This window comes from Mus musculus, chromosome 7 (assembly GCF_000001635.26).
Source record: "Mus musculus strain C57BL/6J chromosome 7, GRCm38.p6 C57BL/6J".
In the NCBI taxonomy this organism is placed as follows: domain Eukaryota; kingdom Metazoa; phylum Chordata; class Mammalia; order Rodentia; family Muridae; genus Mus; species Mus musculus.
The window spans coordinates 134,855,571-134,876,479 of record NC_000073.6 but is presented as its reverse complement, the minus strand read 5'-3'; the positions used below and the strand labels follow the sequence as shown (position 1 = coordinate 134,876,479).

The 20,909-nt window shown below is 43.8% G+C and overlaps 1 protein-coding gene across 1 annotated transcript in view; it reads right to left on the bottom strand.

Moving 5' to 3' along the window:
- The window catches only part of Dock1 (dedicator of cytokinesis 1), a 502,961-nt gene that overhangs the window by 297,168 nt on the left and 184,884 nt on the right, over window positions 1–20,909 (bottom strand). The window contains exons 26-27 of the mRNA NM_001033420.2: window positions 2,295–2,422; window positions 165–260 (exon numbers count right to left, since the gene is read on the bottom strand). Of these exons, the coding sequence (NP_001028592.1) occupies window positions 165–260; window positions 2,295–2,422 (224 nt within the window). The remainder of the gene's footprint in view (window positions 1–164; window positions 261–2,294; window positions 2,423–20,909) is intronic.

Genomic DNA, 20,909 nt, shown 5'->3' with positions numbered 1-20,909 from the left:
CCAACAGATGCTTCTAGAAGTAATGGAATTCAGAACAGACTGCTTCTCAACCTCATGCCCCCTTTAAGAAAGAAAGTTCATGTCCCAGTGGACAGGAGAGGAGCAGTGCGCCCGGTGTGTGGGGAACACTTGGGAAGATACAGCGTGTGTCTCTGGGCACTTACAATGAGCTCGGAGTCCCGCCCCATGGAAATGACCGTCCTGTTCACAGTCCTAAGCAGCGTCTCCATGATGATCTGGACGTGCCTCTGAGTCGGTCCCTGGAGGGAAGAGACGCCGATAAAAGCCAAGAGCACAGACCATCATGGTCCCCCAAGCCCAAACACTTGTCACGGAAACCAGTTGCTCTGTACGGAGTCAATCAATTAGAAGCCTTAACGAGATGAAAAATGGTCTTTGTCAAAGGCAAATGCCTTCCTGAAGAAAACTCGAGGCCTTTTATTAATTATAGCCCATTAATGATAATTTGTTACATAATCGTGGCAAATTAATTTAAGCAAACCTTTAAAACTAAGAGCAAATCCATTTAAACAATATAATGTTTATGATCCCTGGTGAGACCGCCAATTAGTCTTCCAGAGACGCTTGGCCATCTGTAAGTGGAAGGCAGGCAGATAACAACGCCGACTGCTCTGCGTGTCACATCCCGATAACTTAACTGCCGCACGAAACAGAATGTTTTAGTATCGGGGCAGCAAATTATCTAAAATTCACAGTGCCATGGGGAGAATTTATTCCCTTGTTTAATGTGAAATGGGATGTGATTCTCTCCCATGCATATGGCTTGAGTAGGCAGGCACCTGAGCAATCTGTGCATAGTCAAACGCTCTTTCTTGAAGTTGCCCTACAACCTCTTGGCCCTGGCTTTCCTCTGAGAAATGCAAAGGGCCTGTCCTGGGAGCACTGGGGCTGGGCCTGGGGAAGACATCCGAGCCTTGGGCTTCCTCTGAGGAAGGTGCCTCAATATCTAGCAGAGGTTGTATCTGATCCTTTGAGCACAAACCAGGCAGAATGGGACAGCTAATCATCACTGTCGACTTTACTGGATTAAGGAACACCTAGGGCATTAGTAAGCTAAAGCTTTGATTAGCTTTCCACAGAGGATTAGCTGAGAGGGTAAGACGCACTCTAGTATGGGTGGCAGTAGTTCACGAGGTGGAGTCCTCCAGGACTGAATAAAAGGGGGGAAGAAGAAAGTCACATCAACACCAACACCCACCCATCCCCCTTCTTCTAGATTTGCTTCTAGATTTGCCCAAATGGAAGCAAGCAGCTTCCTGTAGCTGCAGATAGACCCTGGCCCAGCCTTCCTGTTCCCCCTGTCCCTGCCTCAATGTCCTAGAGCCTCTGAACTGTGAGCCACAATTAACTTCTCCTCCTTTAGTTGACTCTTATCAGGTCTTTAGTGAAAGCAAGAAAAAAAGTAAGAAATTCAGAGTGGATGACTTACTCCTGAAAGGAAGGAACAAACAGGAGTGTGTGTATGTGTGTGTGTGAGTGAGTGTGAGAGTGTGTGTACCAGGAAGGCATCCTGACCATGCAGGAAAGAGCTCAGAACAAACCCTTTTTACTTAAAATTCTGACTAGAACTGAGAGCACCAACAGGCAGGGGAACCCTAGGCATACTGAGGAACCTTGGGCACACTGGAGACCCTTGGGCACACTGGAGCCCACCCCCAATCTTGCTCATGGGTTCAGTCTCCGTTTATTAGTAACATACAAAGGTGTTTCTGTCCTGATGCCAGACAGCAGAATGATCAGTGGCGTTACCTATGTGTCTACTTTACATTTGCACAAACAGACATGGTGTGCTGGTGATGGGAAAGAATGGGTGGGACATTCATATGCCTGCCTGCACCAGATTCAAAGTAGAGAAATAAAATGCCACTGGAATAAAAACAAGATTTAGAAGCTCAAGAAGCACCAGGCGCTTCTACCTGTGGGGAACAGAGCAGGGAGCTTCAGGTGGCACAGTTGGCTTCCTTCATGTATCACTTAATAGATGCAAGCACTATAAAAACGAAGGGAAACCACCCTGCTAAGCCTTCGCCTGAAGAATGAGAACTTTGGCCTAGGGAAACATCTTAGCAAGAAAACATTGGAAAACAAAGAACTGACTTCAGTTCAGAAGGGTGAATGCTACGATGTAAATATGGTACAAGTAACTCAAAGGTAAAAGTCTACAGAGAGAAAGGCTGAAAGTGAAGACCATTGCTTTTTCAACACATTTGTAGCATATGTCCGGCTTAGTCAATGGCAGGTGACGCTGTCCATGGCATGACATCATGACTCACCACATCCTTCCGGTATAGCACCTCCAGGATGTTGCTAAGCAGCTGGCAACAAGCCTCCAGCTCCTCCTGCCTCTCCAGGTGGTACTTGAGCTGGTCTGTCATCATGGGGAGCAGGATCTCTCTGCAGTCTGGATAGAATAGGATTGTCAGTCAGTGGGAAACACCATGGAATCCCTCAGATCTGCAAGAAAGCTGTGAGCCCCCTTGAGTGTCTGATTCACAAGGTGTGGAATGGAAAGGAACACCCACACGGGCAAACGGATTGATGGCCAGGAAGCCATTTCCATTGCTGTCAATCATTCACAGACGGTTACCTGCATGCATTGGCAGGTCTCTGTGTAAACATAAGTCACTAACATGCTTGTCACATAAAAATATACACATGTACATCCCCCCCACAGTTGCACATGTGATAGGTTATCTACTAGCATCTCTTATCTACAATGCATTCAATTGCAACATTAAAAGGAATACATCCTCCAACAAAAACTTTCCTAACTGCAGATTTCCAGCTTTTTCATAAAGCAAGCATATGGGATACCCTTCTTAAGTTAAAGAGCTCAGCCCAGGGATGGGACAATGGTGCCCGGCCCTTCCTTCTTAGAAAAGCTCTCTGGAGTAGGCTGAGGAGGCAGGATGAGAAAACAGAAGCCAGGGGCAGAGAAACAGGACCGTGAAGAGAACCTTGGGAGTTGAGGATGTAGGTCATTGTGGTTTAGTTAGGAAGACAGCAAGACTTAAACATGAAGAGCAGAACACCATGGGCTCAGGTTAAGGACGAAAGGAAATTCCTAGCTGCCGCTTCCAGTTTGGAAATCTCGCTGAACCCCGACAGCATCCACTTTCCAAAATGGCCTGCCTATTTGGAAAGGTGCTGTAGGATGGGTTTTGGTCCAGGTGTGAATAAGAAAGGGAACATTTAAAAAGCAGCTGAGCCAGGATTCCCTGCCTTTTGCTCTCTGTTCTGTTCAAATGTGATGTGGTGATGAGTGGCCCCTTGTTCCGACACCAGTGCAGCCATTTTTGCCTCCTTTAAGATGCAAAGCAAGTGAGCACAGCGGAGCTCTGCCACCGGAAATAGATGTAGTTGGTTTTCAGGACTGTACATTTTAGAATTTACGACATTAATGATACATAAAAGCATGTTTTGCATTAATGTTCCAGGAGTTTTCTTACGGAAGGAAAAGGAAATCACACACAACAATGAAAGAGCTCCTCCACACCTTCAGAAACACACTCTGCACTCAAAGCCCATGCTGAACTCTCCCAAGAACAACAGTTTAAGGAGAGGTGGGAGGAAGTCCCTTCCGGGGCAAGGCAGGAAGAATCAAATAAATAACACAAGCCCCTCTGCCCTATGGTCTCCCAGTGAGACACACATAGATAGCTCAACCAGGGCATTCCCAGATTCCACTTGGGTCTTCCCCCTAGACAGAGACTAGGAGGAATTCCACATTCCAGAAGAGGAATGGCCCGGTGCATCTATACATGATGAATAATCGTCACTGACAACTTGTCAGGCTTTAGAATGACCTCAACAATATACCTCTGCATTGTCTTTGAGGGTTGCTCCAGAGAGCTTTAACTGAGGACAGCAGACTGTCTCTGATTATGGGAGGGGCTGTAGGATGGGTTTTGGTCCAGGTGTGAATAAGAAAGAGAACATTTAAAAAGCAGCTGTGGCCGGAGTCGCTGCCTTTTGCTCTCTGTTCTGTTCAAATGTGATGTGGTGATGAGTGGCAGCCAGAGCTGTTCCTGCTACAGTGACTTTGGCACACAGGCCAAAAGAATCCCTTAATCCCTTGGGATGACTCTTGACAGATATTTGGTCATGGAGATAAACAAACAAAGGAAAACCTAGGTAATCTAACATGCATATTTTGCTTCCCTATTGACACCACATTTTAATAATCAACCACTGTGCAGATGTAGTGCATAAGACAGGCCAACACTGCTGGACATGACACCAGGAGCTGCCTAGAATCCTGCAGAAAGCCAGGGGCAGAGGGGACAGCACATAGCAAGGGTGCTGTGTGAGCTGGGAAGTTGGCCCTTTGTGCCTGGGTCTCCAGTGTTGGGAAGACGTAATCCTAATTCCCCACAGAATCCTTTCCAGTGACCCCATAGAAGGGTTTTGCTGATAGGACCACGCCCTTTTGAGCTTAAGACACATACTCCAATATGCCAAGGTATGCTGCCACTCAAGATGTAAGAACTGGCCAAAGATAGACTATCCAAGGAAAACAGTACAAGAAAATGGCCCCTGGAACGGGCTATCAACAACATACCGCAGATGCCTTTCCTATAGAGCTTCAATGTTCACAAGCTACAACCACCTTCATTTTAACTACATCTGCTGCCTTGAGACGTATGTGACACCTAATGCACAGCAACCCTCCAGACCAGTACCTAAAATGCTCCCTTGGTGAACAATGCCCAAGCCCTGCCGTTCATGATGGACGCTACCAGAGAGCGCCAACTGAATACCTCCAGCTGAGCCCTCTTTAGCTTCTGCTGGGAACACATGACCTCTATGTGCCCAACTCAACATAGAACAAGCTCTGAGCTATGCCTGTCCATCTAGTTACTCTCCTGTGACTGCCACCATTTTGGAGGTCACATGAATTTCCAAGGTGACTCAGAAAAAGAGGCAGAGCTTCTAAGGCAGATGTCCTCAACCTGTAACTTTTGACACCTTTACAGGGGTCACCTAAGACCATGAGGAAAAAACAAAACAAAACAAAACAAAAAAACAGTTCTTTACATTATGATTCATAATGAGAACAAAACTATAGCTATGAGGTAGCAATGAAAATAATATTATGGTTGGGGGTTACCCCAACATGAGGAGCTGCATTAAGGGGTTATAGATTTAACCACTGTGCTAAGACATAATGAGTAGAAAGCTTTGTGAACTGGCCAGCACGGATCTGTCTCTGAATGGTTCAATGAGAACTGGTTGTTAGGCTCTGAAAACAGTTGTCCCAGCCTAAGACCTGGCCTTACAGTCCCAGTTATCTATTCTGCTGGGAAAGCAGTAGTGGACTACACTGTTCTCTGAGCTGACTGCGTGTGCGGATTCCATTTGTCAGTATTACCTCAGGGTGAAGGAGGCAATTCTGCACACTCATCTCAGCCAAGGAGGTACTGCCCACCATGTTAGGTTCCCCTGTGGGAGCAACCATCACTAGGTCTTAGCAACTTCAGTTGGCTATTATGCTCTGTGTCTTGGTGAGAAGCAACTCCACTGACAGTTTGTCATGTTTAAAACTATTTTAAGCTGGACTTGAAGCCTCATATCTGTAATACCAACACTCAGGAGGCTAAGACAAGAGGACAATTTTGAGTTCAAGTCTGCCAGAGCTACTTAATGAGATCCACACTAGCCTAGGTTACACTGGGGCAAAAAAAAAATAAAACAAGATATCCAAGAGCAGAAAAATTTCCTCCACTGACCTCTCTGAGAAGATAAAAAGTCATTGGCCATGATGATGGCTTGACAGATGAGTGTCAAGCTGTGCTGGGAAAATCGAGAAGAGAAGACTATAATTGTGAAGACAGAGGGAGATGGTGTCTCAGGAAGGACTTGACACAAATCACTCTCCGCTGATGCTCTAAGAAAGAGGCCCAGGCCCAGCAACACCATCATCACAAAATTATCTCCGCCTTCAGCTCCACATCTGAACAGAGATAGACAAATCGGCCAGATAGATCAGGAGGTTTGTCAGACGGCCCTGAAGGGCAGAGGCCATACTGTCCAACCCAGTGATCTAGGGCAGACTTCCAAGACTATACTGTAGCTTACAGCATTGTCCACCACTGTGTCATCAGAAACCTACTGTGCCTCAACGGAAGAAACCCAATGTCCCGAGTAACTGTTGGGAACATAGGCCAAAAGAGTCATGATCTACACCTCCAGGTCCACGCACACAGACCACCAAAAATACGGACGGCATTAACTATGCTTCTTTGCACTGGGCAGTAAACTCTTGAGAGGAGAGTTTCCTGTTCAATAAAAGAAATAATCTCAGCATGTAAACCCAAGGCCTGAGTGTGTGTGTGTGTGTGTGTGTGTGTGTGTGTGTGTGTGTATGCGCCACACACACACACACACACACACACACACACACACATATTACTTTCTCTCCCTTAGAGGTGAGTTAGTTACTATGGACTACCATACGTGTTCCTTTTACTTGTGAACCACAACAATTTGCACCTGCTAAGTGGTGAGAAGGCCTTGCCATCCACAGAGGCCCAGCCCCAACCTTGGCAGACAGCGGAAGGACAAACGCCCTCAACAAGAATGCTTCCATCTTACAGGGTTTCTGGCTTGACTGGATGGTTTCAGAGCCCGTCTGGACAATAGCGAACAGCTGAACAAGAGGGCAGGTTTGTGTGTTAACTTGCTTTACTTTGCAAGTGCATGCAGATCATAGGAAGACTAAAGTGCAGGCAGAACTACTGTCCAGTACTGTACCCAGCCCTTAATGAATACTAGCTGTTGAAATTATAATTTTTATAATTTGTGTTATTGTACGTGCAATTTGTATTATGAAAGGCCAGGCTCTTTGAGTGAATATACAGCAGGAAAATTAATGCCTTCCATTGGCCTTAGACTGGATCTACCCACACAGTAGCTATTCTGCTGCCTGCTCCCAAAGCACAGAATAACATTAAGTATTATTTAAAAAAAAAAAACAAAAAAACCTACTTTATTATTTTGACAAAACGTTCAATGTAGCCCAGGCTGGAATGAATCCAACTCATAATCCTATCTCAGTTACCCAAATTTTAGAGTTATAAGTACATACCATACCATATTCATCAAACGAACAACGTTCATGTTTAATGGGTCTTTCCCTGATCTGTATTTCAATCTACAGAAGTTAAATGTTCTTACATGTTAAATCATCGTAGGGCACGAAAAGTACATGCTCCATCATGCCTGGAGATTTTACAACCTATGGTGGCCATGACAGACGTCTCCAATGCCACACAGTGGGCATTCCAACTGGGCATGACCAATATCCTTTCACAAAGACAGAATATCATATCCAGAAAACCAGTAATACAAAAGAAATAGCCTGAATCTGTTCCCAGCACAATTAAGAAATAAGCTTATATTAAAGGAAAAACACATTTGTTTTACATGTTTCAAATCAACCATTGACACATAGCCTCTGGATAACTGTGGGATGCAGGCCCACAAGACTGATATGCTGTGATATTCTTTTTTTTTTTTTTTTTTGGTTTGGTTTTTTTTCAAGACAGGGTTTCTCTGTATAGCCCTGACTGCCCTGGAACTCACTTTGTAGACCAGGCTGTCCTGGAACTCAGAAATCCGCCTGCCTCTGCCTCCCAAGTGCTGGGATTAAAGGCCTGTGCCACCACCGCCCAGCAATGCCATGATATTCTTAAAAAGGCTTTTGATAAGTTCATCCATATGAACTTAGCAGATAGTCAGCAGGAGTAAACACCAGCTCTTAGAAAGAACACAAGTGGTCAATACAATGCCTCCCCAAGAAAATGGGCACTAAGAACTCACAGTTGCACGGTCCAGGATGGTGGTCAGTGGACACGAAGCCAAATTGTTGCATCCAAGGGGTAGACTTTATAACAACTGGATTTAATTTGCTCATTATTTGAGACTCTTATCTGTGTATACGCATATTCCTTCCCTCTCCCCCATCACCCACAATAACTCCCCTTCCTACAGGATATCATCTGTCCTTTTATGATGTGACTGGCCACCATAGGCTTGTATGATTGAATATATGATTCATGGGTCATGGAACGTTTGGGAAGATTAAGAAGTTTGGCCTTTTTGAAGGAGGTGTGTCCCTGGGGAGTGGGCAATGAGGTTTTAAAAGCCTATATAAAGACAGCATCTCTCTCTCCCTGCCTCCCTCCCTCCCTCCCTCCCTCCTTGCCTCTCTCCCCCATCTTCCTGCAGATCAGGACGTAAGCTCTCAGCCCCTCCAGACTTGCCCGCATGCTTCCTGCCCTGATAATCATGGACTAACCCTATGAAACTGTCAGCAAGCCTCCAATTAAATGCTTTACTTTATAAGACTTGCCTTGGTCATAGTGATTCTTCATAGCAATAGAACAAATGACTAAGACACTAAGTCAATTAGCACTTTCCATTTGCGCATAGGTGTGCAACATTATTGGACCAAAGAAAACCTGCCAGTGACCATCCCCTTAAAAAATGTCTCTCTCCAGAAGCTAACAATTTTTAACAGACCCTCAGTAAGGGGTGGGGCCTGGAGAGCATCTCCCCCATTAATAGGAGAACTGTGATTGACTATTAATACGACAATACCAACCTTCTATGTAAGGTGGATCCACTAGTATAGTAGCAGCAGCGCTGCTATGCAGTAATTAACTGCATTCTGATTAGATTTCAGGATTATTCAGCAGGAAGGAATTTCATGCCTAGCACTGTATTCTGGCCAAAAGTCCTTGGCTGTGTAGGTAACAAGCCCTAGGGCAGATTCTATTACTATTTTGCTAAATGGTCATCTTGTCAAACTGCCTTCGAAATGTGTATGTTTACAACCATAGAGCTGGATTTAATTTTAATAAATGAATTGCAAGTTCAGATGTTTAAAAGTGGTGTTTAATCTAGTTACTGCAAACAACTGTTAAGAAAAATAAATCGTATTATACATTGAAGACTAAAGATCCAGGGTCTCAGATAGAGTACGAATTTAGCATTTAAATTGTGCTATCAGTCACAACACAATGAACTTCTCAGACTCGGCATGGATAAAAGAATATAAAGCAAGGCATTAGTGAGTTTTAGATAGAATTCAGACTGCAATGACATTCTGGATAAAATATATGACTGACTTACATTGCTTCAAACTACATTTGCTGAGGACTAGGGAATTTAAAATGATATCCAGGGCTCATCGTCTATGTCTGTGGGAAGCACAGGCTAAGGCCGTAAGAAAGCAGATGAGGAGAAGCCCCTCCAATTCTTCACTTTAATGAATGAAGCTAGCTCAAGGCCACAGCTTTCAGACCACTCACCCTATCACAGGAGGGCCCAGGCCTTCTTCATACCTGTCAGTACCCACTGGAGGCATAACAGCAAAGAGCATAGCTGCTATATTTTATTCTGCCATATTCAGATATCAAGGATGGCAACTCATCCCAGAACCCAGGCCAGGGGAAGGCATTGCTATGGACCCACATTCTATACAAATTGCCATGAGGGTGACACCAACCACCTTCCATGCACTCCCTTCGCCACGTTCTGTGATGGTCACAGACTCCAATCATTCAACATCTGCTCATCTGCAGCTGTGAGGGCCAAAGCCAGGATGATTAATGCTCTGGTAATGGGCACAGAGTAAAAAATATTAATCTTTATAAAAGGTATTCAACAGGCATCATCGGCTTATAAATGTCCAAGCAGAATATCCGTCTATAACCCCATTACAGCTCTACATTAAAATAAGACACAAAAATGAGAATGAATTTGTCCATTTAAAGCATTCATTTTTATGAACACTGAGTAATGTGCTTCTTAATTTTTAGTTCGGTCACATTAAACAAATGATCCATAAAGTGCATTTAATAACCTTGTGTGTGCTGCATAGAACCGAAAGCCAGAATAACACTTTTAATGAGAATTAAACAGTAAGAGCCATATTAATGGGGAATGCTTGCTATTCATCTTTTATAGACAATCATCTTGTTTCCCTACCATTTAGGAACCCTGTGCCCGTGTTTCAATATGTTCAAGTGATTTCCTCCATCTACACGAGTCTTTAAGCAGCAGCGGCTCAAAGACTCTATCTGTCCTAGAAGGGGTCGCAGAAGCCATCTACTGATCTCCAGACTGTCCAGATGCAGGAACCTGGAACATGGTGACAAATACAGCCAGCAACTGTACTGCTAAGCAAATGCTGAGCAGGCATTAGCCACCACACTCCCAAGTCAAAGAACTTGGTGATAAAAGGCCCGTGCCTGTGCACACCCATGTGGGTATGGATAAATGTCAAGTACAGAGCCACTTCCTCCAAAGTCATTTGTAAGTAAGAAGTTACGAAGCTTGCAGTGTCAGAAGAAGAAACTACCAGCAAGCCACCGTTTTGGAATGTTGTTTGCAGATCTGCAGAACTGAGCATATACAGATATCTAGTCCAACATTTCCATTCCTGACAGCTGGGCAGCACCTCGTAAAGTATTCTGGTCAGAACAGTGCCACTTGCTTGTGTGCTAAAAGGATCAGAGATGTGTCAATCTGTGATTCAGCCTTGAGGTACCTAATGTCATGGAATTTTAATTGAGAGGATGACAGAGCAAGTAAGAGGCTTTGGAAATTGGAAAGACGAGCAGAGAGGCATGAAGACTGTTAAACAATGGGGAGCAAAACTCAGTGGGTAGTGACAATTGCTACCCAGTCTGATGACCAGAATCCCATCTGCAAGGCTCACAAGGTTGAAAGAGGAACCCATGCTTACAAGTAGTCCACATACACACTGTGGCATGCATGTGTGGGCACACAGAGAAGGATAAATAAATGTAAAATAATACATTTTAAAACCTGGCCAAATATATTACTCCTGTGTTTGGGCATGAGACCTTGCATAGTAGAAGAAATGTTTGTGATGAGCATTAGGCAGTAGACCCTCTTAACCTTTGAGACTGGAGAAGTACAACAGAATAGTAGACGTTCTACTGGAATTGCTGTAGGTATGACGTCTCCTTAGGTGATGGGAAAGAAAAACCAATGGAAAGGCTACAAAATGAGTCCATGTAAATACACGCGCGCGCGCGCACAAACACACACACACACACACACACACACACGCACAAAGCCTAGACTGAAATAGAACAGAAGGAAAGATTGTGTGGAAAATATGGTCATGTGAGCAGTCTACTGTCTAAGTAAAGAGAAGCAGGTCAAAGAGGAAGCCTGTTGATTTGACAAGGAAGTCTACAATTCTGCTTCCCTGAGGAAAGATTCTCAACATATAAGAGAAGAAAATAGACACAGGATCCATGGTCTGGAGGTGATGGGTAGGGTGGTGCATGCTGCTGGCTGATCTAGTAGATGGCCAGACACAGCACTTAGTCAGAGTCACATGCCACTCTTGGTGGCGCTAGCAAATAGAGATGAGTGTTAAGAAATTGCAGATGAAGGCAGTTCACTCTGGAGGAAGGTCTGTGCCCTTAGCAATAGATTTATGTAATGGCTGTTGCAGGGTAGAGTCATGACACAAAATCCTGGCAGGTGCAGACTTTCCACTGGTCCAGGACAACATCTGATAACAGTAAGAGCTAAATGTTCAGGCCTAGACAGAATCAAGCGTTCCATGTACCTAGTGATAGCATGATTAGGTACAAAACAAATGAGGACAGCCAGTTCTTAGACTGCTCTTCCTACATCTAAATACAAGAACAGAAACAGGAGCCTGGCAGCAGTGGGCTCAAAGTAGGGTCAACAGAGGCTAATATGTAGATTAATAACACCATAAAGAGTTGATGGCTCTAGCAATCTGTTCAGAAACTACAACCCCCACTACTGCCACCCCCACAGAAAGAGAAGAGAAATACTATTAAAACCCCATAGACATATAAGAACACTACCATATGATTTATTTATGCTTAATTTACAGATGTGGTCATTTATCCATTTATTTGTAATTTTTTTCCTTCCTTCATATAGCGTTGAAGAAAATTCAGCTTTCAGAGAGAATTACTCATGCAGTGGGCGTGAAACAGTTTTAGGAGTGTGCAGATGATGGATCTGAAACAAGCCAGAGCCTTAATCAGCACCACAGTGCTGGACAGCTCCCTGCCTGGGCCTCTGCTTACATACAGGGCTTCTTATTTAACTCTGACACCTTCATCTGTACATTGAGTTAATTAGTCTTTGCCAACTCTACATTTGTATGTTTATGACTCTGCAGTCTCTCAGAGGAATCAAACTTGCTAACTAAAACTCCTGAATATGTGTTAGGTGATCTATAAACTATGGTGGACTTCAAATGGGTATAATTAAGGAACTCCTGTATTCAATAAGCTATTTCTAAAAGTGTGTACTGCTGTAACAAGTGGCCTCTGGACAAACACATATAATGAAAGACACAGAGAGAGACCTACAGAGCGAGGGATGGAAAAGGTATTGGGTAACAGATAAAGATTGAAAGTTTCCTTGAGGCATGGGGGTTGGGAGGAAGCTTGAAAGAGAATGGGATGTTTATATTCCAGCATTATTTAAAAGAGTTAGTTTTCAGGGTTCGCAGCTGGCAACATTCATTAGAAGTCATCAGCACAGCTATCTAATTAAAGTGTTCCAGAATGCCTTATGAGTGGGACATTAACTGACTGTGGCAAAATTAGCCCCAACCCCTATTTTTCCTCTGTGTACAACATCTATCAAGTTAACAAAACTACTGGAGAATAGTTCAGGGTTTAAGATTTGGCTTTTCACAGTAGAAAAACTCAATAAGTACTGTTTTGATCTGTTGGTAGATGAAAGCATTAAAACAATATGTTTTATTACGTTCTGAATACACAGTTTCTCGTGTGTATGACCTAACGCAGCAGAAATAGATGAACAGGGCAGTTTTTAGAGATAGATGCTTTCTATGTAGGGTCTGGCTACTGTGAAGGGCACTCTGACTTCACTATTTCCTAATCTCAAAGTCCTGTTAAGTATGTGGGCATGGCCCAGGGCCTTCGAAAGACTGCTATAACGAATGCTTCCACCATTAGCAAAGAGTTTTACTCTGTTTGATCACTGAGAGAATTATTCACCTTGAAAAGAAGAGTGAAACACATCATTTAAACTCCCTTGCCCTGCATTTTAAAGAGGCTTCCTATTATTCAGAACTTAGGATACATGAGTTTCCACAGGGCAGGTGAGCACTGTTGGACAAGGAGTCTGCCCTTAGTTTGATTTCCGTAGCTGTGATAAAAGACTCTGTCAACATGGAACCTGGAAAGCACAGGATTTATTTAGATTACACTTGCAGGCCACAGACCATCACTGAGGGCTCAGCGACAGGAACTCAACGTAGACTTGCTTGCTATTCTACCCAGCATTACCTGGAACCAGGGTACCCAGCTAGGATAGGGTCTATCTGCTAAAGGGAAGGAAGGAGTATAAGACCATCAGGCTCCCTTCCCTGTCCTGCTCACAGCAAGAATCCAGCCACCAGGAAAGCAATAGCCACAAACAAACCAAAGCCCTGCCAGGAAATAACAGGTTTACAACCACCAGGGTATTAAAACACTACCAATACCAAAACCTGCTACTACACTCTAAGACAAACATGGTCAGACGTGACTCATCCGATCTCACACTCCCCTCTAAAACCAAACAAGCACAGATACAAGAAAAAACATGGATCAAGCTGTAAAATGAAACCTGTCAATCACCTAGGTCCCTACCAGGGTGGGGAAATGGAAAAGCTATGTCTGGGAAAACAAGGAAACTATTCCGTGTTAATCAGAACGCTTCCCCACAGTCGAGGATCCAGAAGAGCAAGTATGAGTACAAGGAGAAAGTTCCAAAAAGAACCTCCATTTTGTGAAGCCCCCCTGCAAGCACAGGGAGTCCTCTTGACTAGGTTACACAGTGATGCTAGCCAGGTGGACTCACTCCATTCCAATTCCCATACCATCAACATAAAAACAGTTGGGTGGGCATAAATCCCACACTCAGTTCCGACGTTTGATTTAATTACACTAGAACTTTTCATTTCTGTAATAGGATTTAAGCTTTAATTTTTCCCAGCTTTTGTCAGATATGTGGGCAACAACATAATCACATGGGAACAAAGCCACAAATGCACAAATTATGAGATGTCAACCTTTCCCTCTCTTTGTATCTTGCTTTGAAAATCTGCTCGCGCCACACCACAGATGATATTCAAGAGTCATCACTCTGCGCAGCACATAATCTGTTTAGCCAGCTTTCAAGTAGGCAAGTCACATCAGAGACCAGGCTCGGAAGCCATTACCGCCCATTCATTGGCTCTCATGCACAGCATGTTAATCAGCCCAAGGCCCTTCACCTCGGCATAGGAGCAAAAACAGGACATCCAAGGCAGATGATGGGGGATGGGTGGGGCAGGCCAACATAAGAACTAGACCTAGACTACATCTTCAGTCTGGAACAATGTCATTCACTGGGTAATTGCTATCTAGGCACACACTGTATAGTCTGAAATTAGCTTCAGAGTCTGACTGTGAGCTCACTATTATTGATGCTGGGTAGTGGGGATATAAGTATATATTCCAGCCTTCATTCTACGCTTTAATGTTCTGGTAATTTCCTCCCTTTTTTTCCCACATGAAAGTATACTGAACCCAGAGGCAGGTCCATCCTCCCATATGGGGCTTGACACCATGAAATCCATAAGCCAGAACAGAATACAACAGAGAAGAAGGCTGGCCTCCAACGCCAGTTCATATAGCACAACCTCCTGTGACAACCTATCTATCACTCGTTGTAACCCCAACACCCCACCACCACCACTGGGTATATCTTCCCTTTCCCTGTCTATGAATGGGAGACGTGGTGAGAGAAAGCGGGAAACAGCCTGGGTTTCACTAACCTGAGCCCCCAGGAACTTGTGTGTGAGAGTCCACAGCTCACTCTGGTAAAGCAAGGCTGCTGTAGCTATGTACTGTCAAGTTAACACCCACAGGCATGCTGACCACAGGACCAGGCCAGACTTTAATGGCTGGAAACACAGCCCCTCTAGTTATCTGTACAAATATGTTTCTTGCTGCGAAACACCCCAGACAAGAGAGTGCTCATACATCTTCCACATGATAGCTTAGCTTAAGCTGGCACTGAGTACAATTCCTGGCTGGCAACAGGTATTAATTATCACAATCCCTTGCGAGTGTAAATCTGTAAGTACGGCAACCATTCCGAGAAACCTGGAACACATCTTCAAGACTGCTTGAAGCTGTTTTCCCAGAGAACAACCCTAATTAGTGCCCAAAGTGAGTCATTTTCTTGTTCTCAGCTTGGTTCAGAACTGGAGGTGATTTAGGCTGAAGCCCAGCCTTTGCCCTGGGGCTCCCACAGTGACCTCGAGGATTCTATCACTATTGCACTGGGAGCATGCCACATACGTGCAGCACATTCCATAGAGTGGGTGGCAAAGCCAACTTCTACAAAGTTCTAAGGATCAGGACCCAAGACGGAGAAGAAAGCATGAAAACCGTAGCTGCCATATCTCATCCGAAAATGGCTTGACTTTAAATATTTATACAAATGTGGCACGGACTACTTTATAAAAGTAATGGCATCTTTGTGAGAATAGACCAGCCAGAAGATTTCAGCTGTTCATCTTTTCCAGACAAGGAGAGAAGACAGCAGTTGGCTGCTTGGGAGGGCAGAGCCTGCAAATGAGAAAAATGGTGTCGTTCTGTGCTCTCCCAACACAGAAAGATTCTTACCACCAAAACCCATAAATGGGGGAATTTTCATCTTGGTCAAAGCATTCGAAAAGGTTTGAGGGCAGCCACTCAGTGGTCAGAACACTTTTAGGAAGCGGAGTCTAACATAGGCAGCAGATGCTGATTGGCTGCAAGGTGAGACGCTCCAGGCTGATTTTGTCCTGGGCTACAAGGTCATTGTGGGTTAAAACACTTCACATATGTCACTTATTAGGCTGGGTACAACTTACTATAGAGATCAAAATTCAAGGCAGGGCTGGGAGAGATGGCTCATTCAATAAAGTGCTTGCCTTGCCTGCACGAGGACCCAGAGCCCACATGAAAAGCTGGGCATGGCCACAGGTGCCTAGCAAACCCAGAGCTAGGAAGACAAAGGCAGGAAGGTACCTAGGGGCCAATGACAAAATGTAATAAAAGAAAAAAATTTCATATTTGGTGAGAAACTGTATCAAAGGTAAGGTAGAGAGTGATGGAGAAAGGTGTCTGATGCTGACATTAGCACTCATATACATGGATGCATGTGCACATGCACACACTCTCACACACTCACACACAGACCTTAGAACACATATACACAGATGGATGTGCAAACACTCACACACACACACACACACACACACACACTCACTCACACACAGGCTTTAGTACTCATATACACAATGCATGTATACACGTACAGACACACACACCTACAGACACACACACATTCACACACACTCAAACACAGGCCTTAGCACTCATATACACAGATGCATGTGTACACATACAGACACACACACTCACACACAGGCCTTAGCACTCATATACACAAATGCTTGTGCACAAGTACAAACTCACACATACACACACACTCACACACAGACAGGCCTTACCACTCATATACACAGATGCATGTGAACATGTACACACACACACACACTCACACACAGGCCTTAGCACTCATATACACAGATGCATGTGTACATGAACAGACATACACACAAACACACACACACACTCACACACAGACAGGCCTTAGCACTCATATACACAGATGCATGTGCACACGTACAGACACACACACACTCACACACAGACAGGCCTTAGCACTCATATACACAGATGCATGTGTACGCGCAAACACACACACACAAACACACGCAGACCTTAGCACTCCTATACACAGATGCATGTGCACATGCACATACACACTCACACGCAGGCCCTAGCACTCATATACACAGATGCATGAGCACACGTTCAGACACACTCACACACACACTCACACAGACACAGGCCTTAGCACTCATATACACAGTTGCATGAGCACACGTTCAGACACACACACAGACACACTCACACACACACACACACACACACACACACACACTCACACACACACACACATCTTAGCACTCCTATACACAGTTGCATGTGCACACGTTCAGACACACAAACACACACATTCACACACATACAGGCCTTAGCACTCATGTACACAAATGCATGTGAACACGTACACACTCACACAACACACAAACACACTTACACACAGGCCTTAGCACTCATATACACAGATGCATGTGCACACTCACACACACTCACACACAGGCATTAGCACTCATATTCACAAATACATGTGCACACATACAGACACACACACCTACAGACACACACACACACTCATACACAGGCCTTAGCACGCATATATACAGATGCATGTGCACACATACAGACACACATTCACACTCACACACACACACACTCACCAGAGGCCTTAGCATCTTATACACAGAAGCATGTGTGCACGTACAGATGCCTGCCCGCACATACACACAGCCCTAGCACTCATATACACAGATGCATGTGTACAAGTACACACACACACACACACACACACACACATATGCACTCTCAGGCCTTTGCACCTTATATACAGATGCATGTGTACTCACATACACAAGTACACAAACACACACACAGGCCTTTCCACTCATATATACAGATGCATGTGTATATATACACACATACACACACACATGCCTTTGCACTTATACATTCAGATGTATGTATACTCACACAAACTCACACACTAGCCTTTGCACTCATATATACAGATGGATGGATGGATGCACACACACACACACAAACATACACACACACACACAGACTAAAGTATGCCACTATATTTAAAACAATGGATTATTTTAAAGGTTAGTATTAACTCATTTTGAACTCAAATCATCTATACATTGTTTGGTTCAATTAAGACCTAAGACAGTGTATGAAAATGAGACTCGGAAAACAGAAGCGGAAATAAACAGTGCAGCTAAATGGGAAGAGGTAGTCAGGCATCCGTGAGCCAGGGTGAGAGGAGCACCAGGCACAAGCAGCAGGATCCTTCAGGATTCCCAGTAGCTGACGAAAGAGAGAACGTTTTACGGGGAGGAAGGGGGAGGAACATTTCCCGTGAAACAAATCCCTAGGAGAATTTCTGCTTTACATATTTGTTACTAAAGGCTGAATGTTTTAGGTACTTATTCAACAGGAGGCACAAGTTCAGAAAAAAAAAATATCTCCTAACGTATGTAACTAAGGTGTCCCTCACAACAGCACTCAGCGGAGGTCGAGGACATGAGGACATTTCACTGGTACCTCACAGTTGACGCTCATTGCCTACATGGAAACCAGGAGCTTTGGGAAGCGGGATAGAGGGATTCACCCCAATGAAAACCCAGAACTAGCAGATGAGGCCTGAAGGGTGTGAGGGAAGGGTACTTAGACATGGTTGCTTGATGGCTGGGGCTGGGGAGTCAGCCTAGTCAGCAAAAGAGCTTGCTAGACAAGCTGCGGACCCGAGGAAAATATTCCAAAATTCCACAGTAAAAACCTCCATACAGTGGTATGGTTTTTAAATCCTAATACAGGGAAGGTTGGGAAAGGCAGATGCCTAGGGCCTGCCTACCAGCCAATCTAGACAAGTCAGCAAATTCCAGGCCAGCAAGAGAACCTGACTGAGATGACAAAGTAGACAGTACCATGAGAAACAGCACCTGAAGTTGACCTCTGACCGCCACACACATGCGTACACATGAATATAAGGAAAAACATAAATACCTACCTACCTACACACACACACACACACATGCCACAAATACGTGATAGTCTTATGGTAACTATCACAAGACTCTGACAGAGGCTGTTGCAAATATACATCCATAAGCAAGTTTACAACAAGGTAATTCACACTTGCCTATAGTCCAGGTAACAGCTTTGGAACAGAATTTAATTGAAACCCACTATAGTGACCCCAGAACTTCTGGGGATGGTTTGGAATGGGTCATCATGGCCTCTGTACTGTGGTCTGTTAGGATTTCTCCTTAACTTTTTAATCCAATTCAGCTCAGGGTAATGCCTTAGAGGCTTTTTATGGCGAAATCCCTTTGGGTTCTAAAAATCTTAGTACTTTTTGGAGACATGTTATCTCTGCATAGCCCAAGCTGGTCTATAGTATACAACAATCCTCCTGCATCAGTTGTCTAAGTAGTATAACAGTTTTTTTTCTTCTGCATATCTAAATTCCTGTGAGTACCCCTAAGAATATTATTCTTAGATTGTAATATTAGAGTTAATATACAAAGGCATTTAAATGTGTGTCTCTCTTTCTTCTTCCACTTTTCAATATGGTTCTTTTTATATTCTTCTGCTTGTTGATTTTGTCAACTTTATATAATTTTGTGGTTGTTAGTTTTCAAAATCTCTCACATAGCTTACCATGGACTAAAATTCACTATGTAGCAAAGAATGACCTTGTACGTATGACCCTACTTCCTCTACCTGCCACGTGAGAAGAATTCATAGCAGTATAATTTATGACACCTGGCAAAATAATTTTATTGTCCAATGTTGCATAGAACTTTTTAAATTTCAGTTAGGCTCGTGAACTCTGAGACAGTAAACATGGTCAGTAAGGAAAGAGAAACACAGAAAAGATCCTTTCTAATCTGAGTTACTCTGGGAGCAGCCTCGACAGAAAATGTTGTTCCAAGATGGCCAACAGCAATGTTGAAGTTCAATAACGTAACAGGTCACCTTAATTAGTTCCATAATATCTTTATTAATAGAACACAGACTCAACTCCAGAAACAAGTGTGTTTGTATTCTATATTACTTTGTCTCACCAAACTGTTGATGAAATTAAAACTGAAGTTGCCTTCTGGACTGTTAGCAAACATGCTTGATCAGATTTCATGGCTGGGTTGGGGTATGTTGTCCTATCTTGGATGTTAATGGAACCTGTGATCCCAGCTTGTGAAGGGTGATGACTGCAGGCTGTGAGTTCTAGGCCAGCCTCTCTCAGAAACCACAAGGTACAGCAATAGGTGTGATCAAAGAATAAATACACAGAGAAGACCATAACCTTGACTATGACTTCCTATGTAGAGAGAACAGAAATGTCAGGTTCACTTTTTCCTTTGGGGGTGGGGGGAAAAGCTGTGAGAAAGTGTATGAGATTTCTCAGTTTTCTTAAGAAAACCATGAAAAATTGCTCAAAATTATTAAATTAAGAAAAATGGAGGAAATATTTGTAAGTGCAAATTAAAATGTATTTGTCTTCATATGCTCTATTGGAGAGACTACATATGTGGGTGTAATGGTTGATTTCCATTGTCAACCTGGCAATTTGCAATCACCTGGGAAGGGAGTCTGGGTGTGGGGCTATTTAACAGTTCTCAACCAGTGGGTCTTGACGCCTTTGGGGAGGGGTCCAACAATGATTCACGGGGGTTACATATCAATTATCCTGTGTATCATGTATTTACATTATAATTCATAATGGTAGCAAAACCATATCTATGAATTAGCAACAAAAATAATTTCTTGGCTGGGGGAGAGGGGGTCACCATGACATGAGGAACTGTGTTAAGGGGTTGCAACATTAGGAAGGTTGAAAACCACTAGGCTAAATTGAATTAGCCTATGGTTGGGCTTCTGAGATACTGTCTTGATTATACTAATTGATATGGGAGAATCCATGTTAATTGTGGGTAGGACCTAGGATGTAAGAGCAGAGACAATGAGCTGAGCTCTCTCAGCTTGTGTTAATTCCTCTTTTCATCTGACTATGGGTGCACTGTGGCCCCCTGCTTAAACTCCAGGTGGCCCAACTTCTCAATCATGATGGACTAAAAC